General features: G+C 39.2%; 2 protein-coding genes across 8 annotated transcripts in view; one reads left to right on the forward strand and one right to left on the reverse strand.

Moving 5' to 3' along the window:
- The window catches only part of PUS7 (pseudouridine synthase 7), a 101,762-nt gene that overhangs the window by 18,333 nt on the left and 55,865 nt on the right, over positions 1-27,564 (forward strand). For 2 of the 6 annotated variants that reach the window (XM_067745976.1, XM_067745979.1), the window contains exon 5: positions 786-1,334. The exons of 3 other annotated variants lie outside the window; for them this stretch is intronic. Coding sequence is in view for 1 of the 3 variants with exons in the window: in XM_067745979.1 (XP_067602080.1) it covers positions 786-852 (67 nt within the window). In the remaining 2 variants the exon portion in view is untranslated. Of the gene's footprint in view, positions 1-785; positions 1,335-27,564 lie in introns of those variants that run through there. One more of the 6 variants, XM_067745977.1, reaches the window with a different exon arrangement.
- RINT1 (RAD50 interactor 1) lies at positions 912-24,955 on the reverse strand. Of its 2 annotated transcripts, none has more exons than XM_067745969.1 (13): positions 24,791-24,955; positions 24,296-24,341; positions 17,955-18,139; positions 15,888-16,129; positions 13,181-13,354; positions 12,933-13,082; positions 12,166-12,322; positions 10,304-10,414; positions 9,980-10,205; positions 9,308-9,445; positions 7,605-7,804; positions 2,074-2,288; positions 912-1,125 (listed from the first exon to the last, which is right to left on the reverse strand). In XM_067745969.1, exons 1-13 carry the CDS (start codon positions 24,830-24,832, stop codon positions 912-914), a joined length of 2,100 nt encoding a protein of 699 aa, XP_067602070.1. In that variant the 5' UTR covers positions 24,833-24,955. The 2 variants fall into 2 exon arrangements, with proteins under 2 accessions (XP_067602070.1, XP_067602069.1); XM_067745968.1 differs by lacking the exon at positions 24,791-24,955 and adding an exon at positions 24,642-24,674.

Below are 27,564 nucleotides of genomic sequence, written 5' to 3' on the forward strand. Positions count from 1 at the left end.
ACAGAGTTTATATTTCATTAGATTACTATAAGGTAATAGGATCATTGATTTCAGTATGTATCCATTATTTCCCAAAATGTGATACTTGATAGTAACAGTCTATTAAATGTAGCTAAGACTTTAGGTACATTAGGATACAGGAAAAGAGAAAATTAAGGGACAAAATAAAAGCAGAAAGGTAGAATACTAAAAAAAAGCAGAAATAGATACCTTACTGAAATGAGCAAAAAAACTTTCATTTTATCTGTTTAAAAGGAATACTTTATAATCTCAAAAACCTGAATAATTTAAATTTTACATCAACAATTTCTAAAAATACTTGTAAGAATTCTCTTACATCCATTTATAATTATACTTAGAACCAAAATTAATATCAAATGTTTAAGAAAACAAATTTTCTTCAGGCCTGGCCTGTTATTCAGTACTAAATATATTTCAAATTTCTTCTATTTATTGAATATGGCAGAACTGCATTTGCTTTCATTTTCTATTTATTTCCCAGTAATAAGCACATAGGAGCATTACACCAAATATTAGAAAACAAAGCCCAACATATCATTTGTATCCAGTTCTGGTCAAGTTTTTGGGGTCATGGGTCACATCTTGTATTACTGGTACATAATGAATACTTTAAACTGTTAACTGATGCAATATATATTTAACATCACTGGAACCTTAAAGCTGTTAAAAAATGAATCAACTTCCTCTAACAATTTGATACATCAAAATTAATTGTTAAATATTGCACTTACTGTTTAAAATAATTTTCTGGCCTCTTGCAATAGTGGGAAAACAAAGGGAAAAGATTCCGAGTCATATCGAAGTGCAGCTGAGCTGCTCCTCCTTCATTGAAATGATTGGCAAGAATTATCTGAAAAAAAGGACAATTCATATAGCAGTTGCCTCTATCATCACAGCCCAACATACAGTCTACTCTTACTTACTTCTTGGTAGATGTATATGTCCAGCTTCTCTACAAGCATTTGCCAGAAGATTTTAAATAAGGAGAAGCAGAGCTGCTGCTCCAGTTGCAGTAAACGGTCTCGTAAAGTAAGCAGTAAGGGGCAAGCCGAACTGGACAGGGACATCACTGCCTGCTCTGACTGCGACGGCAAGGACAACCACCTGGAAAAAAACAGAAACAGCACTGCCTGAAGCACATTAATTTTTATTATGAAATTTTTCATCTCTCTGTATTTTTAAAGATTTAACAAATCATTTTAAATGTGGGGAAGTGCACCGTCCTGGGGCATTTTGGGTAAGAAAAAATGTGCAGCCCAACATTAAAAGCTCTTTCAGAAAATAAATTGTACTTACGTTTGTTTGCTTATTTATTTAATTTTATTTTTTGGCCACGCCACACAGCTTGTGGGATCTTAGTTCCCTGACCAGGGACTGAACCCAGGCCCTGGCAGTGAAAGTACTTAGTCCTAACCACTGGACCGCCAGGGAATTCCCTATACCTATGTTTATATTGTAGTTCTCAATGAAATACTCTTTACTTAATGAGGATGATAAGTTTTTTAAATCACCAGTTTTAATATGACTTACTGATGTAAGAGTTAAAATGTAAAATGCATTTACATTTAAGACATCAGCTAATTTTACACTCTAATTTTCAGCAAAACAACAGGGACTAATAACACTTCCAAACTGATAACAAGTCCTCTGTGTGACAGGACTGCTAGGACAGACATTGCCTGCACTCAAGAAGCTCACCGTCTGGGAGGTAACAGATGTCACAGGAATCATGAGAGTGGACTAAACTATAGCACAGGCATGCACAGGTACTACAGCAGCACCTTGCTTTGTCAATGGGTGACAGGCTAGGCATTCGGCCCCATGCCAGACACCAGCTTGCCGGACTTACAGACACATCTGAAGGTTAAGTTATGATCAGTTTATTCTGATTAAGAATGTCTGAATATATTTTAGAAACAGTTAAAAGTCTGGAGTGCAAAAGGCCAAGCTCTGTGCTATCTAGACACTTTGGAAATCTGACTGCATGTCACCTTTTAACTTCTATCAAACTGGAGTTGAGAGCTGACTTATAAGAAAGTACAGAGGACTTACCTTTCTTTTTTATACAATTTTGCAGCATCTTTAACTTCTCTAAAAACATGATCTACTTGCCGGGTCAGCATGTCATGCTTTAAACGCTCTAACAGGTTAATCATGTCATCAAAGACAGAGCTCTCCATAGAGGCCAGTTGCCCCAGCTGCAATTTACTGAGAGTGTTATTCTCTGCAAAGACTTCCAATGCTGCCTGTTGAAGTTGTAGAAAGAACTGAAAGCAAAAATATGTTAACATGTTTAAGATACCTTTTTTTTTAACAGCTTGAGATGTAACTCATGTACCGTACAATTCACCCATTTAAAGTATACAGTTTGGGGACTTCCCTGGTGGAGCAGTGGATAAGAATCCACCTGCCAACACAGGGGACACAGGTTCGAGCCCTGGTCAAGGAAGATCCCACAGTACCGCGCAACAATGAAGCCCGTGCGCCACAACTACTGAGCCTGAGCTCTAGAGCCCATAAGCCACAACTACTGAGCCCACGTGCCACAACTACTGAAGCTGGTGTGCCTAGAGCTTATGCTCTGCAACAACAGAAGCAACCTCAATGAGAAACCCCCACTCGCCACAACTAGAGAGAGCCCATGTGCAGCAGTGAAGACCCAACACAGCCATAAAGAAATTTAAAAAAATAAAGTATACATTTCAGTGGCTTTTAGTACATTCAGAGTTGTGCATCTGTCACCACAATTTTAGAACGTTTTCATTACCCCACAAAGAAATCTCACACTCTCTGCCATCATCCCCCAACCCCCTCCTAGTGGTTCCCCACCCCACCCCCACCTTGTTCCTGGGCAACCACGAATCTCCTTTCTGTCTCTAGACCTGCCTGTTCTGGACACTTCATATAAATGGATTCATACAACCTATGGTTCTTTGTGACTAGCTTCTTTCACTTAGTATAATGTTTTCAAGGTTCAACGATGTTGTAATATATATCAGTATTTCATTTCTTTTTATAGCCAAATGATATTCCATTATATTTACCCATTCATTAGTTGACGGACATTTGGGTTGTTTACACTTTTATGAATAATACTGCTATGAACATTTGTGTACAGTTTCTGCACAAACATACGTTTTCATTTCTCTTGGATATATACCTAGGAGTAGAATTGCAGGATCCTATAGTAAATCTGTGTTTAACCTTTTGAGGAACTGCCAGACTATTTCCACAGCAACTGTACCATTTTACATTCCCATCAGCGGTGAGTGAGGGTTCAGATTTCTCTACGTCATGCTAATAACTGTTACTGCGTCTTTTTTATTACAGCCATCCTAGTTTGTATGAAGTGGCATCCCATTGTGGTTTTGATTTGCATTCCCCTAACGGCTACCTTCTTTAAGTGCTCATGTTTTTCTAGATACAGATTGAGAGCTGTAGTAAACCTAGAAGATATATGAGTTAAGAGAATTAAAATGTCATTTTTGTACAGTATTATTTTAGGTAGAATTAGTATTATTCTTTCTGCCCTACAGGAAAACAACGCTGTGGGTAATTAGCAAAACGTTAAAAACAACCTGAATGTCTATTAAGAGGAGACTGGGCATGGCTACTAGGGATTGTTCAGGGATGACATGTGAGAGGCCATCTTGGCATTTCTGCTGAAGCTGGCAGGGAAGTGGCAGTGTCCTTTTGAGCCTGCTCATGGACCATGGAAGCCTGGAGCCACCCATGGTCATACTTACCAGAGCCGGCCTACGAGTGAAGCCAGGAATGAACAACTTTAGAGCAGCCCTGCCTAATCCTTTCAGTTACACAAATTCCTCACCTCCTCACGCCACCGCACTCCCCTACTTAGGCCAGCGTGAATCTGGGTTTCTGTCACCTATGACTGAAACATTCCTAATTCTGAATGGCTGGGTTATGTCAGGCTTAGCACAGTCTGGCAATGGACAGACAGCTGTTAGTGGAGAATCTAAATGAATGGAAGGTGAACTCTACTTTTTTCTGTGTAATACAAGAGCTTACATGATTTTTATTTAGAGCATTCACAGGCTGAAGGACTGTGAATGTGATTAAATGATTTTTTAATTAATTAATTATTTTTGTCTGTGTTGGGTCTTCGTTGCTGTGTGCTGGCTTTCTCTACTTGCGGTGAGCAGGGGCTACTCTTCATTGCGTGCGCGGGCTTCTCATAGTCGTGGCTTCTCTTGTTGTGGAGCATGGGCTCTAGGCGCACAGGCTTCAGTATTTGTGGCACGTGGGCTCAGTAGTTGTGGCACGTGGGCTCAGTAGTTGTGGCTTGCGGGTTCTAGAGCTCAGGCTCAGTATTTGTGGCATACAGGCTTAGTAGCTCCACGGCATGTGGGGTCTTCCCAGACCAGGGATCGAACCCGTGTCCCCTGCATTGGCAGGCGGATTTTTAACCACTGCGCCACCAGGGAAGCCGTAAATGATTTTTGATGTTAAACAGAATTTGTACCATAGTAACATACCAAACACAAAATTCATTCATGACTTGAAGAGTCAACTCTAAAATTTGGTTATTTCTCTCTTGACAGAAGGACCCAGTTAATTCAGTATCAGATTATAAATTTTCTAAGGCTAGGGATGATGGCCAATTCATCTTTGTTAACAGACTATGGCACTGAGTAAAGTAATTAATGATGTTCCACAAATATTTCATTGAAGCTAAACATGTGGTCCTGAATGAGTCTCTTATTAAAATCACTGGCATAAGCAGCAAGAATGACAATTTGTTTCACGAAAAAGCTTAGCAGAAAATGGAGCGCTGTGGTGGGGTGAGTGAATAAAAGCACTTACTAAAATTAGGAACATGACACATAAAAGTACATAATGAATGAATGTATTCTGATTAGGTGACTTTATAAAGATAGATGCATTCATCATTACACTCCACTTATATTCATTTTATGAAATGATTATTTTCCTTGCTCAGCAGAATGATATGCACATGTATTTCAGTTAACATTTTTGTAGTAATTACAAAGTCCCAACCAAAGAGTCCAGATTAGAGTAAACTATGATTGTGTTTATTAGATATTTATCTTGTTTGTATCTGTTATTAGTATATTTATTTTTGTTTCCTATTTTTTTGGCTTATTACCCTGATAAAGACTTTTTCATTTTGTTTCTTCTTTCACAGTAAAGGAAAATATCTTCTATATAATGTGCTAGCAGTATATAATTTTTTATCATAAATTCATAATTTAAAATACATTCTTGTCATGTTTTCTAGACTTTCTAACTCAGGCATTGAATATTTTAAATGCCTGTGTGTGGCTATATTTCATTTCTGCTTTTATTTTTTGTTTTATTACATTAAGATTTGACAATGTATAGAAATTTTAATTTACCTTCGTTCATATTTGTGACTCAGCTGAACACACTCAGAAATTGTGTTTCCCTTAGTATACTGTGGACTTACCACCAATCTCCAGTTAATCAGTCTTTCTAATTATTTAAGTCTGTAATTATTCAGTTCCCACTTTATCACATTTTAAAAGGGATGTTTTTAAGTCTTTAGTTAAAATTATAGTTGTTTTATTTTCCTACTTTCATTTAATGACACAATTATACACATAATACTTATATTTATAATGTGTCTTCATATTCTTTATACTCAGTATAGTTTTTTCACCATTAAATGTATATTTTACTGTTTTATGGTCATCTTAATCCTGTGTTAATGCTTTCTGCCATGAAATGTACTTCATGGGCCTTGCTGGATTTTTGTATCCACACATATGATCTTAGAACAGTGATTCCTAACCTGAGAACACCCTGTCCAAGAAGGAGGTCTTGGGGCTTCCCTGGTGGCGCAGTGGTTGAGAGTCCGCTTGCCGATGCAGGGGACACGAGTTTGTGCCCCAGTCCGGGAAGATCCCACATGCCACAGAGCGGCTAGGCCCGTGAGCCATGGCCGCTGAGCCTGCGCGTCTGGAGCCTGTGCTCCGCAATGGGAGAGGCCACAACAGTGAGAGGCCCGCGTACCGCAAAAAAAAAAAAAAAAAAAAAAAAAAAAAAAAAAAGGAGGTCTTGGAGGCCCTCTGCAATCATTTTAATATCTAAAACAGCTAAAGGAATTAATCTATTTATGTTAAGGCTATAAAGACTAATTAAGTTTCTTCACTTTTAGTTGGAAGTACATATTAGAAAATCTGGTTACCAAAAGCCCTGATCACCAATATATTCCTTGGATTAATAAAAAGAGTAAAACTAAAGTACTAGTTAATTATATTTAGGCAGATCAAATCTGCCAACACATGGACTCTGCATGGAGAAAGGAAGGATAAGTAAAATCCTTGGAGGCAGAAGGCCTTTCACAGTACTTGTTACTAAATCCAGGGTTTGATTTTTAGATTTATTTAAAATATACCTTCCAGGGTAAGAAATTAGTTAATTTTTTTGGATGTGATAACGGTATTTTTTTTTAAATATTTATTTATTTATTTATTTTGGCTACATCAGGTCTTAGTTGGGGCATGCGGGATCTTTCATTGCAGCACGCGGGCTCCTCTCTAGTTGTGGCGTGCGGGTTTTTTCTCTCTGGTTGTGGTGTGCGGGCTCCAGGGCATGTGGGCTCTGTAGTTGCGGCATGCGGGCTCTCTCATTGAGGCATGCAAGCTCAATAGTTGTGGCACGCGGGCTTTGTTGCCCCGCGGCATGCGGGATCTTAGTTCCCCAACCAAGGATTGAACCCGCGTCCCCTGCACTGGAAGGCGATTCTTTACCACTGGACAACCAGGGAAGTCCCCTGGTGGTGTGTTTTTAAAAAAGGTGTTCTTATCTTTTAGAGATACATACGAAAATATTTACCACGAAATGTATCTAAGATCTACTTCAAAATAATCACACATGGGGGTAGAGCAAAGGTTTAAATGAAACACAGTTGGTATAAGAAGCTGGGTGAGGACGTCCCTGGTAGTCCAGTCCACACTTCCAGTGCAGGATGGGTGCGGGTTCAATCCCTGGTTGGGGAACTAAGATCCCGTATGCCATGTGGCGCAGCCAAATTTAAAAAAAAAGCTGGGTGATAGGCACATGGGAGTTCGTTTTACCATTCTATTCACTCTTGAATATGTTTGAAAATAAACAAAGTATTAAATAATTTTTTAATGTATGAAATAGGTTAAAAAATGTTTCTGTTTTTATGATTTCATAATTTATGTTTCGAAGGCACTAAAAAGGTATCAAATGTTATTCTTTTATTTTCCTTAAAGTCTTGAACTTTATTGATTTTGACACCATTACACAATCTTAGCTTTTCGCGAGATGGCAATTACTATTCATGACATTCACCAAGTTCAGAGTCTAAAAAAGGAAAATGGTTCACTTTATAAACAACAATTTCACGAAAAGATGGCTTCTCCAGTGATTAAAATATCAGGATTATTTAACCGTTTGAGACTTGAATGAGAAAAATATGTACTTTAATCACACCTCCTAAGTTTGGCCCAACTGTGATTCTGCCTAACTTGCTTGCTACAGATTCAACAGATTTCAAAAGGCAAAACTGTTGAAGTTACTAATATATTACTTAATATAAAAGATTAACTTACAACATTGTCAGCCCAGTCTGCTAGTACTGTTGAGATATAGTTCACGGCATTAAGAATTGCACAATATCGAAAGCCAAGGGAAGCTCTAGTCTCTTCTTTCATCACCTGAGTTAATCGTATCCTAAAATCATCTACTAAGTCCTTCTGTAACTCCAGGAACTGCAGCTTTCTGGAAGCTGTGGGAAGATTTTTATATCTGTCTGTGGAGAAAGTTAACAAGACATATGAAGGTTTATGGTACCATCCATGACATAGTTATAGGTTTTTCCTACTGACTGGCTTTGGTGCCTTTGTCAAAAATCGATTGACCATTCAAGTATGGATGCATTTCTAAACTCTCTAAGTACGTGGGTTTCCCAAGTATTGGTATTTGTCAAAACTCATTGATCTGTACACTAAAGATCTATGCATTTCACTGTATATGAGTTATGCTTCTAACACATTGTAAATTAACTATACTGCAATTTAAAAAGTTATATCTCAATATTTTAAAAAGGCATATGAGAAAGTTATATACCAAAACTATTCTATTTCTTCAACAAATAAATGACATTTTTTAAAAAAGGAAGGAGGAACTAGGGTAGGTTAAAAGAGATACATAGTTAAGGATTTATAGGTGAAATGCTAAGATGTCTGAAATGTTCTCTAAAATACTTCGGGGGAAAAAATCTGGATTTTGGGGGGAGAAAAACACATAATAGAAAAGTGATAGTTTTAAACCTTAGTAACAGATACCTGAGGGTTCGATATGCTACTTTTATATATATTAGAAAATTTCCATAATAAAATTTTTTTTAATCAGTTTTGCTAAATTTTTTTGTATTTTAGTGTTTTTCATATCTTTCTTACAGTTAGAATATAGAATTTACTGACTGGCCTGGAATGACACCTCTTCAGGTTACTAGACAGGCCCAAGCAATGGACAAGACACTGGAGGATAATGGCAGTGAGGGCTCAGTGGCACCTGGAGAACCAGCAGGCCTGCAGTGCCCTGGGGCAACGTGGATGGCTGCAGACAAACCAGGGCTAGAGGCGGCTGGGCCACCCTCCAGCCAGAACATTCTTGCACCATAAGAAGAGGTCCTATTACTATTCCAATCCCTAAAGTTACTTTATTATTTTACTGTTCTACAATCTTTGATATATCGAGGTGAAGAAAATAATATATAAAATTTAGGTCAATCACCATTTACTGAAGACACTCAAAAAGTTGAAAGGCAAGAGATTTCAGGTAATAAAATTAAATTCTTATTTGTTTTTATGTAACGATTCAGGAATTTTCCCCTCATGGAAACTAATGTTTAAGATCTTATTTAGATTACTAAAAATCTAAAAGCTGGAATGCTGTGCTAGAGTTCTGCCAAAATAGAAACTGAATTTGAAGGTATTACAATAACCACTATATATTTTGTCAAACTACTTGAAAAGTACCATGTGAAGAATCAGTACTTTCATTTACTTTTTAAAATTTTATGTATTGAAGTATAGTTGATTTACAACGTTGTATTTAATTTCTGTTATACAGCAAAGTGACTCAGTTATACATATATACATTCTTTTTCATATTCTTTTCCATTATGGTTTATCACATAATGGAATCCATCCCCCCACCCCCCCACCCCCACCCCTTGGCAACCACAAGTCTGTTAAGAGTCAGTACTTTTAAAAAAAAACAAAGTTGTATCTTAAAAGACTATACTTACCAGTTATAACCAAGAGTAGTGTCATAAACGTCTCTGCACAGTCTGGAACTTTCATCTCATCCACATCAGTGATATCCTTATATTGGGATATCCAGGCAGCTTCTGACGAGAGCATTGAGTCCATTTTTTGAAGAGCAACTGATAAGCGGGAAAAAGGATTATGTCAAACAACTAGTTACAGATTGTTACATTACAAATTCCTGATCTTTCAACTCATAATCTCTTAGGAATGGTAACTTTTCATGAAAAAATAAATCTATAACCTCCTACTAGTTGTACTATATTTAATGTGCTCTATTCTAGGGTTAAATAAGATATTTTACTTCTCCCTGCCGTACCTACCCCAAATCTTCAAAATAGTTACACTCACTAGACAAGCCACATCCAATATGATTCCAGCAAGAACAGAAATACTATAGGTAAAATCTATAAAACAGTTAACTATATACTGTACTGGCTTGAATATTCTACCCTAGAAACCTGTAGAGTGCAATTCTGGGAAAAACTGAAGCTTGATGGGAAGAAAAGAAAATAAGATGATCTCTGAAGGCAACTTGGTAAACCCTAACCAAGAAAAATATAGATGGCTCTAGTTTCTACCCAGAACTGGAGAAAACTTATATACGCAAAAAGAGGCATCTCTCCCCACCCCACAGCCACGTGAGCACTTACATTTTCTCTCCACAGTCAACCATCTCTGAAAACAGGTCTCTTCTGACAGAATATGCATACAATTAGCAAAAGTGCTGGGATAGCCATGAACGCTGTGTAGTTCTCTTTCAAACAAAAGCACCTCATCCACCAAATGACAGAAGAGACTGTCATCATAGAGCAGACAAGGAATATCAGCAGCTAACTTTTCAAGAACCAGCATCATAAGGCCCCGAGAAAATTCAAGCTACAAAAATATACATAAGCATAAGGTAATGAAAATGACAAGTTATTCATGGACACCTACAACTCTAAAACGGAAATGCTTTGGACAAAGTCTCTTACCCTTGCATTTACCGAAGAGCCTACTTTGTCTAATATTGGCTGAATCTTCTCATCCAGAAACTGAGTGTGGTTCCCAATCCACATAAGTACCTGAGCCAAGTACCATTCGGGCTGAGGAAGGAGGTAAACAGTTTGAATTCTTAAGTCATTCCAACTGGAAAGTACAGTTAAATGTCTCTATTTAATTGTAGACACACAGTACTTACAAAAATTAGTTGAAAATTCCTATATGTAAGAGCACAATTTCTACTCTGAACTTTAAATTCATGCTAGGCTTAATAATCAAATGTTTCCCAATGTACTCCCAATAAATTTCAATAATGTGGCTTATGTCAGTAAACTCATAAATTTACAATGCCATAAATATTTAAAACCTAGTACTTTAGAAATATGTAAAGTATAAATATTATATATTTTTTTGAAATAACATTCCAAAATAATTTTTAAACATGACCATCTTCTGTTTTGTTCTTTTTTTCAAAACCTAAATTAGGAAAAAAAATTTGGCTGGTCTGCATTACAAGAAATACAAATGCTTTAAAACAGGTATAATTATAGAAGAGTAATATAAGTATGCAGCTTTTTAAACTGTCCCTAGAGATGATTCTATAAACCTTCCAAGTTTTGCTGGACAGGAATTCTAGAACATTTACTGAAAGGTAAAACCCTGCTGTGTGCTAGATGCTGGGAATACAGAAATGAAAAAGGGGCAGTAGCTACTCTCGGGGGCTGCATAGTTCAGGCTTGATGTCATAGTACTAGGACCACTGGAACCACACTTCAGGAAGCAACAATATAACTCCCAATTTTCTTACTTCAAACGATCACTGCCTCTCTACAGTTTAGGTTTATTGTTTTGTCTCACTTACACTTACTAATAGGTTCTACTTTTCTTTCTACCAACACCCCATCCAAAAAAGGAGGAGACCCATGAAGTACAAAAGAACAAGCTGAATTTAAGAACCAGAAATCCATTGTCACTCTACTCCCTTCCTATACAGATGTAACTGCCTATCCCTTGATTCCTTTAATATTCTATAAAGCCTATAAACTCATTTATAGATGACACATACAATGCCTGGTGTAATCTGGCATTTAATAACATTTACTTCAAAACACCGAGAAATTAAGAATATATATTTTAAAAATAAAACATGACCCTATTACAAAAAAAAAAACACTTACCGAATCCCTCTGCTACTTGCACTGCATTAGATGTAGCAAGACTCAAGAATAGTATCCACCCCCTAGCAACTCCCAAGGTTATAATTCTCAACAAATTCAATCAAATTTCATTGAAAACAGTTGTCAGTGATTGTTTTTCTGATCAAATTAAAGAAAAAAATCTCAACAGTATGCCCAGTACACATGGGTATAGTCCCTCAACTAAAATGTTGGTGATAATTTCCTCAAAGCCATTCCTGTCACTTATCCCCATACTTTGTCTTACACAGCTACAAATCATTTTAGCATCAGCACTTCTACTCAAAAACTAATGCTCTACTATCTTTTGATTCTCACTTTTCTTTCTGATATATTTATAAACCTGAAGGAGCAATCTGCACAGTGGAACACATGTAGAGCCAGTTGTAAAAAGTGCCACAGCAAATGCTACAGCACACCCCAGGGGAAACTTCAGAAACTGGTCAGATGATGTGCTAGTGAGTGAGCTGATTCCTACAACAAATCAACACAAGTCCCAAAATATATCTATAAAGGGTAGTGGCAAAACAGGAATTTAGCTCTTCAGAGAAAAACAGAAATGTGAATAGAATCAGATTTTAACTCAAAGCAGCAGAAGTACAGAAAGCCTTAACATTTGCTATTAATAAAAACCAAGGGCAAGAATTGGCAAAGCACACCTTGCTTATAACATTAGTTTGTCGGTTCCCTCTGAAGTGATACCTGAACCTCTTTTGAAGGGGAGTCAGCATAATCTGGATGGGCAGGATGACAGCAGGGGATGCAGGAAGAGAGTATTTTTCTGGAAGTTGTTTTGTCTCAGTAAGTAATTCATCTCTGACATAGTCAAGTCAAGGAAAAAGAAAAGCATATGTATATGTGTGTATATATACACACACACGTATATGTATGTATACACACACACGTATGTGTATGTATATACACACACACGTATATGTATACACACATTTTTCCAAGAGACACATATGATACTAAGTAAAATTAATTATAATACAGATAATATGTAGTCTAACTATATTACATGACTTCAGTAAAAAGTACATGAAAAATGTTATTAGAATTAATCTGTCTTTCCTAAAATAAAGAATAATAAGTAGTAAGGAAACATATTCAAGTAATCGTGCTATTAAATTAGTACTAAGTTACTAAGGTTTCTTCCCAATTGCCCATTTTTTTGATTGTCCCATGAGACCTATATGTGATGCAAACTTTTACAGTCATGCATTTCAGAACTCCTCACAGCCCTCCCACCCACATGCAATTTATGTGGAAGGAGAACAGTCCGTGGGAATACAGAGATCAAGTCCAAACCCACTACTCCCTGGCCACTTTCAGAAAGCTTTACTCTCTGGTCACTTTACTCTCTGGCCACAAATCCACTCTAGAAAAAAGAAATTTTAGTGAGTTTTAACTCCAACAAAGATACGAGGTTTGTAGTTTCAGGAGCTGAGAAAATAGTGTCTCCAAGTTACTGTATATCTCAGGGGCACTGGCTGGTCGACTTATGCCAACAGTTTGAGACTGAGGGGGTGCGATGAATGGCCAATGAAGCTGTGCTAAAATTTCCTCAAAGTCACTGTAACAGAAAAGTGACACAAATATTACAGTAAAATACCGTGAGCACCAAATATCCATCTGAAAGCAATTACCATGAAATATGGATAAATTTCTTGCCTTGTAAGCTTGTCCTTGAGAATTTTATGCCAGAATTTAACAGTGGCTCTCATGAAACCAAGAAGATGAGTACAGGATGATTCCTGAAGCTTGATGTCAAGTTCTGCCATAGAGACCAGAGTAGAAGCTGCCTCTGGGACATTATTGGTCATCAGATACTGCTGAATGTTATCACTGCAAAACAAGGCAAAACAAACTGTAAAGACAGTTTGTCCACAATAATTCCAAATGTGGAAAAACTGCTGTTTCCTCCTGCTTTATATAAAGCTACATCCAAGAAAGAAGGAAGCGCCACCTTGTAGTGGCTTTTTTACCTGATACGCAAGTCTCTGGGAGCCTGGAGTCCTCAAATTCAGCATCCTTCTAAGAACAGTGGCCTGTGTTCAGGATACCTCCCTCCACCTTTCCCTTCCCACCCCTCCCAAGGTAAAAGAATTTTCCTTTGTCACATTCCCTCAGGCACCACTCATTTCTAATAAATCTGTCTTTGACAGAAGTCTGTCATATCTTAATCCAAAGGGGAGAATGTGGGTGGCATCTGGTAAGGTCAAATATGGTAGACTTCAATTTTTACCTACTTTGCCCAGCTAAACTGGATTATAGGAAACTTAGGGAGGTGGCACCTCAGAGTCTAGTCCTTTCAAGTTACTGTTAGCCAAGTTGCAGACAAAATTTAAGGTAAGCTCTACAGCAAGGGTAGCAAACTCAAATGCCTCGCAAGGCCTGATGGGCACAGTAAATGAAAAAAGCAAAGTGGGCGGGGACTAGGACAAGCTAAAAAGCACATACCCCATCCTAAGGCTCCAGCCAAGTGCTGCCACACTGGAGTGTAGGTCCAATGTAGCCAAATCTTAAAATTTTTCAAGAGAATCCAGAAATCAAGATTTCCATGTAAAATCAAACCAATTAATCAAATTCTTTAAAAGAAGCCAAATACAACCTATCTTCAGGATTCATTCAGCCCATGACTACCATTTTGCATATTGGCTAAATAAAACAAAACATTTAAAACTGAAATGTTTCTTTTGATGAAAATAACATTCCATATCTTAAGCCAGAATAGGAACAAAATTTAACCTTTTCAATAATTAATCTCAGTTCAGGGATCGGAAGTGCTCTCCCTCTAGGCAGCCTGTGTACATCCTACCCAGGCCTGGCCACTTCGCTAGGTGAGAGTAAGCTGGGACTCTCATCCCCCGCTGAGTGCCACGCTTCGGTTACGCTGCTGGGTGGGCACAGCACCCTCCTTAAGCACAGGAATGTGTACTGCCACCCTGCCCATCTCCACTATGCACTAGTACTTTCCCTTCTCCCTCCAACACGAGCGGCCTTTGTTTTTCACCATCACTGCTTCAGGCCTCAACAATCATACTAATCTCATGTGTGTATTATTCTATTTCTGACAGCCCTTTTGGCCTTCCCCTACGCTCATTCTCTCATTTTTCGTTCTTCTCCTTTCCTAGTCATTCTTACTAAGTTTTTTAACAGATTTTGTCTTGTTTTTTAAATTTTTCACTTATTTATTTACTTATTGGCTGTGTTGGGTCTTCATTGCTGCACGCAGCCTTCTCCCCAGTTGTGGTGAGCGGGGGCTACTCTTCGTTGCAGTGCGAGGGCTTCTCATTGTGGTGGCTTCTCTTGTTGTGGAGCACGGGCTGTAGGTGCACGGGCTTCAGTAGTTGTGGCACGCGGCCTCAGGAGTTGTGGCTCGTGGGCTCTAGAGCGCAGGCTCAGTAGTTGTGGCGCAGGGACTTAGTTGCTCTGCAGCATGTGGGATCTTCCCAGACTAGGGCACGAACCCTGTCCCCTGCATTGGCAGGTGGCTTCTTAACCACTGCGCCACCAGGGAAGTCCCCAGATTTTGTCTTTTATAGTTATTTTCAGAATTTAAATCATGAAACCAAAAAATCTACCAATGTAGGCAGAAAGGTTAATATAGCTTGTTTGAAAGGCAATACCAGACACTCACAATCAACTACCAGTGATATGTATTTAATTCAAAAAGAGTTACAATAGACCCTTGAGGAACATGGGTTTGAAGTGCACGAGTCTACTTATACACTGATTTTTTTCCGTAGTAAATAGTACAGTAGTACACAATCCCTGGTTGGTTGAATCCGTGAATGTGGAGCTAAGGACAGGGAGGAATCGTGGATACAGAGGGCTGACTATGAGTTGGATGCAGATTTGACAGCTGAGGAGAGCTGATGCTCCTAACCTCTGCGTTGTTCAGGGGTCCACTGTATTTCTTTATTTTTCCCTATTCAAAAGCAGCAGGACTCTGTTTTTCATCTAATAATCAATACAGTGTAGCTCTTCTTAGGTGATACCCACTGAAAAAAATTCAAATTATAGAGAAAGCAATCCATTTCATTAAGTGACCGTCTCTAAAAGGTAAAAGAGGAATATTACCACACTGATGAGTTGGCATTATAATCATTTTTATCATGTGTTCACAATATAACTATAGGACTTAAAACTTTTTACTTGGATTACTTTCTTTCAAACGCAAATTAAGCTCCCTTAAAAGTTTATGTTCATTCATAATAAAGGAAAAGAATCATTATCATAATGCTATTTTCGTAACTGGTAAAATCACATTATTATAATCTTTAATTAACTCAATTATTTAATGGCATGCACGTACTCTCTAAGACATAGCCTCAAAGGAAAATAATAATTATGAGAACAAAGAGGCCTATTTTACCTGAGTTCTTCAATTTGTGAAATCCATTTAAGATAAGCAAGATGCCGTTCAATCTCTTCTATTTGGTTAATCATGGCTCCGAGATCTTCTATCCAGGGCTGTGCAGTCAGCAGATGGCTGTTAATGGAACTGAAGAGATGGCTTTCTTGCTCCAGAAAGTGATTAAGGAATTGCTTTGATTCTTCTGCATTTTTTAAGGCACTCTGAATTCTTTTAGGGATTTCTGATGAAACTGTAAGTACCTGCCCATACCAAAAACAAAAAATTAAAAACAGCAGCAATCAGATAAGATTCTCATTTTTTTCTCTTTTTTATTAGTTACCTTCAAAATGCATGTTTGTTCTAATAGAAATGAAAATTGTCATTTAAAAGCTTCAAAAGAAATGTTGGGTTTCTGCATCCTGTACTAACCAAACCTCAACATGGAATGCTCTACGTGGAGGTGTGTAGGGAGGGCCCCCAGTAAACATCTTTGGATCTACCATCATGAAGCTCAGCACTTTCAGAGGGTCCAGCCAAAGAACATTTACCTGCTTTATCTACTAATAATTTTCTTTCAGAAACAAATGAGGCTCTGATACTAAAAGTCTGGGTAACTATTTGCAAAAGTTCCCCAGGTGATTCTGATTTAAGCCCAGATTGAGAAGGAACTAGTGACTTGGTAAGATGATATCCAGGTAATGCCTTTAGATATATTTATTAAATAAATTTTTCTTACAGCAGATGGAAAAACATATACAAATATCAGGCATCAGTACAATATGATAAGAATATTATAAAGGAATTTCAATTTAATCAACACTGATTAGACACTCTATACCAGGCACTGTGCTAGGGTCTGACAGATAAATTAGACACAGCATCTGCCCTTAAGCTCAGCTGGTATGGAAGAGAGATGTAGGCAAACCTTCAACAGTGGGATTAGTGCAATAAAAGAGATGCCAGGGGTAATGGTGTACGAAGGCAGTGCTTCCCAGACTTGAACATGCATAGGAATCACCTAGAGATCTGGTTATAGTGCAGATTCAGACTTAATAGGCCTGAAGTAGGGACTGAGATTCTGCATTTCTTACAAGTTCCCACACTTTGAGTAGAAGGTTTTGGGGTGCAAGGCAATTGTGCTTGCATGGCTCATGCACAGACCTTTGCAGGTTGGGTGGAAATTTTTAGGGAAGTTTGCGCCACCAGGGAAGTCCCCCACTGGATTTTTTAAAACATTATTTCAGGTAATATGTTTATTATAAAAAGAAAAAAACTTGAAAATACAAAAAGATATAAAGAAATCACTTGTGGGACTTCCCTGGGGGCACAGCGGTTAAGAATCCGCCTGCCAATGCAGGGGACACGGGTTTGAGCCCTGGTCCAGGAAGATCCCACATGCCGCGGAGCAACTAAGCCCATGTGCCACAACTACTGAGCCTGAGCTCTAGAGCCCGCGAGCCACAACTACTGAGCCCGTGTGCCACAACTACTGAAACCCGGCACCTAGAGCCCATGCTCCGCAACAAGAGAAGCCACCGCAATGAGAAGCCTGAGCACCGCAACGAAGAGTAGCCCCGGCTCACTGCAACTAGAGAAAGCCCGCTCACAGCAATGAAGACCCAACACAGGCTAAATAAATAAATAAATAAATAAATTTATTAAAGAAGAAAAAAAGAAAATAAATCACTTATTAACCAACCACCCAGAAATAACCATTATTATAATGTTATACTTATTTTAATGTTTTCTCCCTATGTGTGCATATATAAAAAAATTGGAATGATAGTGTTGTAACATTTTGGTATCCCATGAATTTACTTTTAAAAGCACATTAAAAGTCATTGTATGAAAATGTCAGACATAAATGTCAGACATAAATCATTATCAGTAGGAACTTTCTCTTTTACATAATTTGTAAAACACCTAGCACATTGTAGGTCCTTAAAACCTATTAAGCAGTTTTAAATGATTAGACTGTTTGTCACAATCTATATTTTCAAAAATGCCTATATATTAATGGTTATATTTACATTATATTATAATGAGTATAGTACTGATATTGTTTCAATGAGTTTTAATACTTGCCTGTTCTTCTAACTGCATTTTACTTTCTGTCATCTGTTCTATGAGTTTATCAAGTTTCTTTAAAGATTTAAGGTCATTTCCGACTTCCTTTTCTATAAATACCGCCACATAGGAAGGGAGATCACCGTTATCTGTACTTTCACAGACTGGTTGGTTTCCAACGACAGCTGCAATATTTATGTCACCTAAAATGAAAGAATAACAATTACTCAACACCACCAAGTACTATGGAGTTAAAGGAAATGCAAAAGATATACAAGGCAACATATCTACTTTCAAAAGTTAAAGAAAACACTACCTATATATGGCATTTTTGTATATATAGTACTTGTGTGTATATGTATATATATACACACATACACAAAAATACCCTAATGAATATAGTGTGTGTAAATGAATATATGTATATATACATACACACTATATTTTATATATTTATATAAAGCAGTCAGCCCTCCACATCCATGAATTCAACCGACTGCAGATAAAAAAAAAGTTTTTTAAATCCAAAAAGTTCCGAAAAGCAAAATGAATTTGCCATGCTCCAGTAACTATTTACATAGCATTTGCATTGTATGCAAAACTATTATTATTAGCATTAGGCATTAAGTAACCTAGAGATGATTTAAAGCACACAGAGGATATGTGTAGGTTACGGGCAAATACTATGCCATTTTATATAAAGGACTTGAGCATCCAGGGATCTTGATATTCGCAGAGGTCCTGGAACCAATGCCCCATGGATACCAATGGATGAGTGTATATATTTATATATATATATGGGTATATATATGCATATAAATACACATACGCACGCACACACACACACAAATACCCAAATGAATAGCTATAAAGCAATCTATCGATCAAGTACTACTATAAAATGCTTAAGAGCTTAGGAAATTCTGAGTGAAAGAAAAATTACTAAACTCTGTCCTAGTACCCACAGGTTGCAATAGATGTTGGCATGACAGCGCAGTTACAAACAGAACTAAACTTTTCTAGACAACTGTGTATCTTAAGAATCTTTTATTACTGAGGGGAAAAAGGTCAAATCTGATTCTGCTGATGCAGCTTTTATTAAATTATTAATATATTTTCAAAATTTGCGAGGAATCAGATGGTATAGTCTAGAATAACACCAAAGGAGGACTCTGGTTTTAAAATGTTTAAAAAAAAAAGAAACAAAAAAGGTATTGAAAGATCTCAAGTATATGAAAAAAATCTGAAAGGGAGAGCAATGAGTAAAAACTCCTCCTGATATAAGAGTAAAAGAGTTTTAAAAGCTTCAGAAGCGATTGTACAAAGATGTCCATTTCAGGGACTTCCCTGGTGGCACAGTGGTTAAGAGTTCGCCTGACAATGCAGGGGACACGGGTTCGAGCCCTGGTCCAGGAAGATCCCACATGCTGTAGAGCAACTAAGCCCATGAGCCACAACTTCTGAGCCCACACGCCTAGAGCCCGTGCTCCACAACAAGAGAAGCCACCGCAATGAGAAGCCCGCCCACCGCAACGAAGAGTAACCCCCGCCCGCCACAACAAGAGAAAGGCCGTGCACAGCAACAAAAACCCAACACAGCCAAAAAAAATTTTTTTAATAATAAAAATAAATTAATTATAAAAAAAAGATGTCCATTTCAGAAACGGAAAAAAAAAAAAAGAAATTTGAGAGAAAACACATTACCAGGAAAACTCAAAATGACTAATGCAACCACTAAATTGTACAATCTAAAGTGAGATTCTTCCCATGGCAAATAAACTAGAATTGGCCAGTTCATATTGGACTTATTAGATATGACAAAAACAGGTGATTTGGAACCCTCTTAAGAAAAGTGGTAGCAGAGGCAACATGTACTATAGCAGAACACACAATACCCAGTGAAAACAGGAACGCTATGTAGCTTTGCTCTCATCCCACCAAGTATGTGAAATTTCCCAGAGTCCACTCCTTATTCTATGCTTGAAAGTCGATCATTTCCTGTAGTTCACAAGTCAGTTTTTCACTCTGCAGGAGTCTATACCTTCTTCCACTATCCAGAATATTTAAGACATAATTAAGCAATTTAAGTTACCTTGAATTCTTTGTGGAATGAGGGAAGATTCAAATATATAAATTTAAAAATTCTGATTTTTATTTAAACAAAACACTTAAAACAAATTTCTAGTAAACAATCCACTTCAAAGGCAATTAAATTATTTTCCATGGTCCTACATTTGTGGACCAACAGCACTGCTCCTCTCTTCCAGAGTATCTCTACCTATACTTTTGCTGATGATCTGTGCCAGCATGGCTTTCTGAATGTGCCCTGAACCCAAGAAACCTGAAGGCTCAAAGCAGTTTCTTGACAAAGATCCACAGCCGGCTGCCATGTCCTTCTCCTACTCCCACCCCCATGTGCTAAGATGAGCTGCTTCCTTTTGAAGTGTGTTTCCATGTGTAAGCTACTCCTTTTGGTTACTTATGGTTTCCTTCTTCCTGAAAAGTTTAGGAAACCTGAAGTTTGGGTCAAACTTTATAATGGTAACTCCATGTCACTGTGCAGCCATTAAGTTCCCTGATATTAAACACGCTCAAGGGACTTCCCTGGTGGTGCAGTGGTTAAGACTCTGTGCTGCCAATGCAGGGGCCCCGGGTTTGATCCCTAGCCAGGGAACTAGATCCCACATGCACACCACAACTGAGAGTTCACATGCCACAACTAAGGAGTCCACATGCCATAGCTAAGGAGCCAGTGAGCCGCAGCTAAGGTGCCCGCCTGCCGCAACTAAGACCTGGCGCAACCAAAATTTTAAAAAAAATTTTTTTAAATAAAAAAATAAACCACGCTCAACTCTAGTAAGTCCACACTTGAATGATTCCACATACAGGGTTTAATCTCCCTAGAGATGAGTTGTACCTAGAAATTTAAAAAACAAACAAAAAACAAGATACTGTAAAAATTCAGAGTAATAGCCATTGAACTCCAAATGAAAATAAATACTATAAAATAAGGGCCCTGAGAAAAAGAGAGTAGAGTTCATAGAAACCAAACATTAGAATAAACCTGAACATACAGTGCATTTCTCTACTTCAGGTTTGCCTGTAGGATTTGGTTGTCTCTAAACAAACCATTAATGGTTTGTTAAAAGTTTGACTGTACTAGTATATATTTCATTACAAGGACTACAACAATTTCTAAAAAACAAAACAAACAAAAAACAAACAAGATGTGTACATGAGAGATAAAGCTGGGGCAACAATACAGAACCTCCTGAGAGCTCTGCTAGTTGGACTTCACCTCTGTTCTTCCTTGGAGCTGCCCTTGTAGAAGTGGCTCTTTACCAAAAATAAAGCGTTTTTCTTTTTTTTTTTTTAATTGAAGTATAGTTGCTATACAATATTATATGTTACAGGTGTACAGTATAGTGATTCACAATTTTTAAAGGTTATGCTCCATTTGTAATTATAAAACATTGGCTATATTCCCCACATCGTACAATATATCCTCATAGCTTTTTTTAAAAATTTTTATTGGAGCATAGTTGATTTACAATGTTGTATTAGTTTCAGGTGTACAGCAAAGTGAATCAGTTATACATAAACATATATCCACTCTTTTTTAGATTCTTTCCCATATAGGTCATTACAGAGTACTGAGAGAGTTCCCTGTGCTATACAGTAGGTCCTTATTAGTTATCTATTTTATATATAGTACGGTGTATATGTCAATCCCAATCTCCCAACGTATCCCTTCCTCCCCCCCCCCGTAACCATAAGTTAGTTTTCTACATCTGTGAGTCTATTTCTGTTTTGTAAATAAGTTCGTTTGTACCATTTCTTTATGTTCCATACATAAGCAATATCACATGATATTTGTCTTTCTCTGACTTACTTCACTCAGTGCTTATTTTATACATAATAGTTTGTAATTCTAAATCCCCTACCCCTATATTGCCCCTCCCGCTTCCCTCTCCCCACTGGTAACCACTAGTTTGTTCTCTATATCTGTGAGTCTGCTTCTGAAAAATAAAGTTTTAAGGAAACAGCAATGAAAGGCAAGAGGTTATAATCAGCCTCATTAAAAAACAACAGTCACTTCTGACAAAATGAAGATAAGAATATCTAGATAAAGATATGCCTAAATGCAAAATGTAACTACAAGAGATTAACATAATATATACCAGTATTTAGTACTGTGTATGTTCCCCTCCCCCAGGCCTTAAAAAAACCAAATTTTCCTTTGTTCTCTTCAATTTATAAGAATTAAAAGCTTCTTCACATGCAATGAGAACGAGTAGCTCACTGGTAGGTAGAAGTGAAACTAGTAAGAGTCTATGCCTCAACTTCCCTACTATAAATTCTAACATTTGCCCAGCCTACACTCAAAGGTTATAAATGGGACTAAAATCCATGTTTCCTGAATTTCAAAACAATATTCTTATTTTCTTCTCCTTCAGATACGATCAGAATTGGCTGGTCTGCATCAAACTTTATTACTACAGGACTCCATCTACTATTAAGTACAGGAGTCACAATGTTGACTTTTTTTTTTTTTTTTTTTTGCGGTACGCAGGCCTCTCACTGTTGTGGACTTCACTGGCGGTCCAGTGGTTAAGACACCATGCTTCCACTGCAGGCACTGGTTTGATCCCTGGTCGGGGAACTTAGATTCCGCATGTCTCGGGGTGTGGCCAAAAGAAAAACAAACAAACAAAAAAACCCCGCGAACTACAGGTCAAATGGCCCAGGCTCTTCCACCGATAAATTTTTTTTTTTTTTTTTTTTTTTTTTGCGGTACGCGGGCCTTTCACTGTTGTGGCCTCTCCTGTTGCGGAGCACAGGCTCCGGACGCGCAGGCTCAGCGGCCATGGCTCACGGGCCTAGCCACTCCGCGGCGTGTGGGATCTTCCCGGACTGGGCCACGAACCCGTGTCCCCTGCATCGGCAGTTGGACTCTCAACCACTGTGCCACCGGGGAAGCCCACAATGTCGACTTTTTTAATTTATCTTATATAAAACATGTGAGTTGTGTGGTATATCTGCATACACAGAGGCAGGGCTATGTGCAGAGGGAATGTTTTGTGAAGATAAGCTTGCTGTAGCTTAGGGAGTAAATTCTATCTTCACCTTTTACAAAAAATTATACTCTTTTGATTTAACCATTTAAATGCAGCATAGTACATTCTTAGTCAAATGACATTCTTCAAAATGACACAATGTTGATTTGGGGGGGGTGGTTAATGTCTCTCCTTTCCTCTATTTTTTGTAAAGAGCACTTCCAATTGCAAAGAAATTGACCAAGCCAACAAAGGAGGGTCTACGGCTCCGTGGCATCAACTTCCCAGGCATCTGAATGGGGCAAAGGTGGAAATGGGAAGGGTTAAACTGAATGATGTGAGGTACTCTCAAATCCTTTAAGGAAAAGGAGCTAACTTGTGGCAGCTGTGACTGTCAAGTGCTATGAAGTACTCAGAGCTTTCTTTCTGAGGCAGATTGCAGCAACAGGCAATGTTAAGGGCAAGTCTAACTCCTAAAGCCAATATGGTAACACAAGCACCCTTTCTGTTACTACTACTCATTCCCAGACTATTTGCCGTGATGAGAAGAACCAAAAACCCTCTGATGGAACAGCTGTGCCATGCTTCCCGCTTCCTCTCCCAGTAAATTTCACTTCAAAAGGACCTCAAGATTCCTTGATTTCTCCCAGTAAATTTCACTTCAAAAGGCCCTCAAGATTCCTTGATTCCTTGATTTCCAAAATCTTGCCACATTTAGCTTATAGAAGTAAAATACCAAATGTCCACCCCCTGGTGTATGCTCCTGTCCTAGGAAGGAAATGGAGATAGTGACCTTTTCCCTATCCAGTTCAAGATCCAGGAACCAAGTTATCTGTTGTGCTCTTCCCAGATCAACGATTACCTGCAAATTCACTGAAGGTAAATACAACTGAACAATGATCATTTGACTCCTTTGAATGCAACTAAGGTGGTGGTCATCTCTCCTAGATCATTAGCCCCTCGAAATTCCTGATGCTTAATAAGTTGATGCTTCACTGAAGTAACAGGCAGGCCCCAATTACTCTGAATCCAGTATGAAGGGCAGCACTGGAGAGAAACCACAGAAGTCCCTGCACTAGGTAGGGCACAGGAAGTGCTCTTCTCCAAATCATCCCATATTTTACCATCCGGAAAGGCAAAAATATGTGTATGATGATAATCAGTATTTAATACAGAAAGAGAAAAAGAGATGCTTCATCTAAAAGATAACAGGCTAAGACCCTTCTCGATGCAGACCCTTGAGGGCAGAGTTTTGGAGAGATGGCTGGGTAGAAAGTGCTAAGGTGTTTGGAGTCCGCTTACTTTTCTCCTTGATGTTCTTCCTTTGGTCACCGTTTTCAGAGCAGCACTAGAAGGAGATCAGGTGTGACAAACACATTAAGACTGAAGTGATAGGTGGAACTCGCACAGGGTTCCCAGAGGGCATCCACTGGAAGACAACAAGGTCCCAGCCCCCTCCCTCTGGGGCCTTCCTGAGAGGTCAGGATCTGGAGGTTCTAAAACGGGCCACCTCCCTGGGGCCACCACTGCCACCTCTCCAGGCCCGGCCTCCAGGGCCACCTCCCCAGAATGACCTGTGTCATCTCACCGGGATCACCAGAGCCACCGCACTGGGACCACCTCCCCCGGGAAGTCTTTGCCACCTCACCAGAGTTGCAAGAGTCATCTCCCCCGGGCCACCGCAACCGCGTCCCCAGGCCGCCAAGGCCACTTCATCGAGGCACCCTCCCCTGGGAGATCTGTGCCACCTCACTGGGCCACCAGTGTCCCCGCCCCGGGCCATAAGGGCCGCCTCACCCGGGTTGCCGGCGCCTTGCCGAAATCGCCGGCCAGGAGCATCCTGCCTCCGCGCGAGTCCTCGGCTCCTTGCGCAGCCAGCGTGGCCAATGGACTCCGGCTCCGGCCAGTGATCAGACACCAGTAGGGCTTCGAAACCGTAGCTCCCAGAGCCACAGCAACTTCCTCTGCCGTCTCTCTGGTTTCTTCCTCTCCTCCCAGAGAGGCCCTGCCCACGCAGCCGCCGGCCGTTCCCGGTGGCTCCGCCTGGCGGCGGGGGGCCGGATCGGCTGCTCTGGAAGGAGAAGGGGGCGGGGGAGGGGGCGGGGGGAGGAGGTCCTTCTCAACCTCGGTAAACCTCCTCCACAGCATTGGGGTCGTTAAGGATGGAGCTTGCAGGTATCCCTCTCTGCACAGTGTAAATTCAATATGAATCATTTCAACTTATATTTTAGATGATATCCCAGATGTTCTGAGTGTGAGGAGGCGTGTTGACTAGCTTTAATGTAATTTGGTTGGACAGTTTAGTTGCGGAATTTCCAGTGTCTTTATCTTTGGCTCTTTCTTTTAAGGCAGATCAAATTCAACTAGAGGTGACCCTCCAGCTTCCTACCTGGAGGGTACAGATCTGGTTGTAAACACTCTGGGACCTGAAAGGAGGAAAAGGACTCTGCGGCTAACATACACTTCAACCAGTGCAGAGACCAAAAAAGCCTGTCCTTTGCCAAGGAGGGGACCTAGGAGTGCCAGCAAGAGCTGAGTAGAGGACCTAGGGATTTGACAATTTCAGAAACAAACATGGAAGGTGGTATCGCGGGGATGGAAACAAACAGGGGAAGGGAAAAAAAGCAGCCCTTAGAGAAAACAGAAACCATTCAATGAGGAGAAAACCTTATTTATTTATACACTGAGATGTGTGACACCATTGCAACCATAAAACAGTAACAGGCTACTATTTTAAAAGGAGCATTCAGAGACAAAAAAATATGATAGTAGAAATGAGAATTCAATAAAAAGGTGGAAGATAAATGTTGGGAAGTATCCTAGGGGGAAAAAAAGCAAAAGGACAAAGAAATGAAAAATATGAAAGAAAAAATAAATTAGAGGACCACTACAGGGGGTTCAAAATACAAAAAATAAGAATTGTAAAACAACAACAACAGGGATTAGGGAAGGAGTTATCACCAACAAAACAAGAAAATTTCCCCCAAACTAAAGGTCATGAATTTCCAGCTTGAAGAGGTCCCACTGAGTGCCAAGCACAATGGGTACAACTTGACTCATCCCAAGGCTCATCATTGTGAGATTGCAGCACACTGGGGGCAAAAAGACAATCCTAGCCTTCCAAAGAGAAAAAGAGATCATTTAGAAAGGATCAAGAATCAGCATATCTTTTGATTTCTCAAGGGTCACAAAGAAAGCTAGAAGACATGGGAGCAGGTCTATTAAATTCCAAAGAAAATTTATTTCAAACTGAAATTCTGTACGTGACTAGTAAACTACCAATCAAGTGTGCATAAAGAATAAAGGTGTGGGGACTTCCCTGGTGGCGCAGTGGTTAAGAATCCGCCTGCCAATCCAGGGGACATGGGTTTGAGCCCTGGTCCGGGAAGATCCCACATGCCGCGGAGCAACTACGCCCGTGTGCCACAACTACTGAAGCCCGCGGGCCTAGAGCCCGTGCTCCGCAACAAGAGAAGCCACTGCAATCAGAAGTCCTCATACCACAACGAAGAGTAGCCGCCACTCTCCGCAACTAGAGAAAGCCCACACACAGCAACGAAGACCCAACACAGCCAAGAAAAAAAAAAAAAGGATAAAGGTATGTTCAGACATTCAAGAGCTCAAAAAATTTCCCTTTCATTTATTTCTCCTTCCTCAGGAAGCTACTGGAGATGTACTCCACTAAAATGAGGGCTAAACAAAGAAAAAGAATGCATGGGATATAGGAAACAGAAGACACAACACAGGAGAAAAATAAAGTGGGAAGCCCTGAAAACAGCTGTGCACTAGACGTAGATGGTGCAGGTCAGAAGGCTCCAGAAGAGGCTCCTTCAGAAAGATGAGACTGATAGAACTTCTCATCTATCTGAATCTCTGGAGGGAGAGGTTTAAAGAATCATTAAGAAGTCTTAGTGATGAACAGTAAAAATAAGATCATTATTAACTGCAAGAAAAACAAAAAATTGAGGAGAAGTAATCATAGTATATTACTTCGCTCAAGATGTGAGTAATGTTTACCTAATTATAATGAAGTAAACACAAATCTGTTTTTAAAAGTACAGTATAACTGGGAACTTCTCTGGTAGTGCAGTGCGTAAGACTCTGCGCTTCCAGTGCAGGGGGCCCGGGTTCAGTCCCTGGTCAGGGAATTAGATCCCACATGCATGCTGCAACTAAGAGTTTGCATGCCACAACTAAGGAGCCCTGGAGCTTCAACTAAGGAGCCCACATGCTGCAACTAAGAAGTCTGCCTGCCGCAACTAAGACCTGGTGCAAACAAACAAATAAATATTTTTAAAAAGGTACAATATAACTATATTAGGCAGATAAAGGGAAGGGAAGTGTGGTGGGGCTGGGGGAAGCAAGAAGAGCTAAACCTAATTTTCCACAAGTGAAGTCAATAGATAGTGCCTAAAAGTGAGACATCAAGAAATAGCAATGCAAACATTTTACATAGAGAAATGAAGGTAAAAAAAATCAAAATAACCAGTTGAAAGATGAAGTGACTTTGAGGAAAGGGAAACAGGGAAGGGGCAGGGTGGGGTTACAGTCTCTTCTGTTTCATTGCAAAA

The sequence above is a fragment of the Pseudorca crassidens genome, chromosome 8 (genome assembly GCF_039906515.1).
Source record: "Pseudorca crassidens isolate mPseCra1 chromosome 8, mPseCra1.hap1, whole genome shotgun sequence".
Classification (NCBI taxonomy): domain Eukaryota; kingdom Metazoa; phylum Chordata; class Mammalia; order Artiodactyla; family Delphinidae; genus Pseudorca; species Pseudorca crassidens.

Bases quoted from the DNA above. Each gene is read 5' to 3' on its own strand.
- RINT1 (XM_067745969.1), bottom strand. From the start codon at position 24,832: ATGCTCCTGGCCGGCGATTTCGGCAAGGCGCCGGCAACCCGG. The intron at 10,415-12,165 runs GTGTGCTTTGCC...CTCCTTCCTCAG, and splicing joins AAACTAATGTTATAAGCAAG to CCCGAATGGTACTTGGCTCA. The intron at 1,126-2,073 runs GTAAGTCCTCTG...GTTTTTTTCCAG, and splicing joins AAATTGTATAAAAAAGAAAG to GTGGTTGTCCTTGCCGTCGC.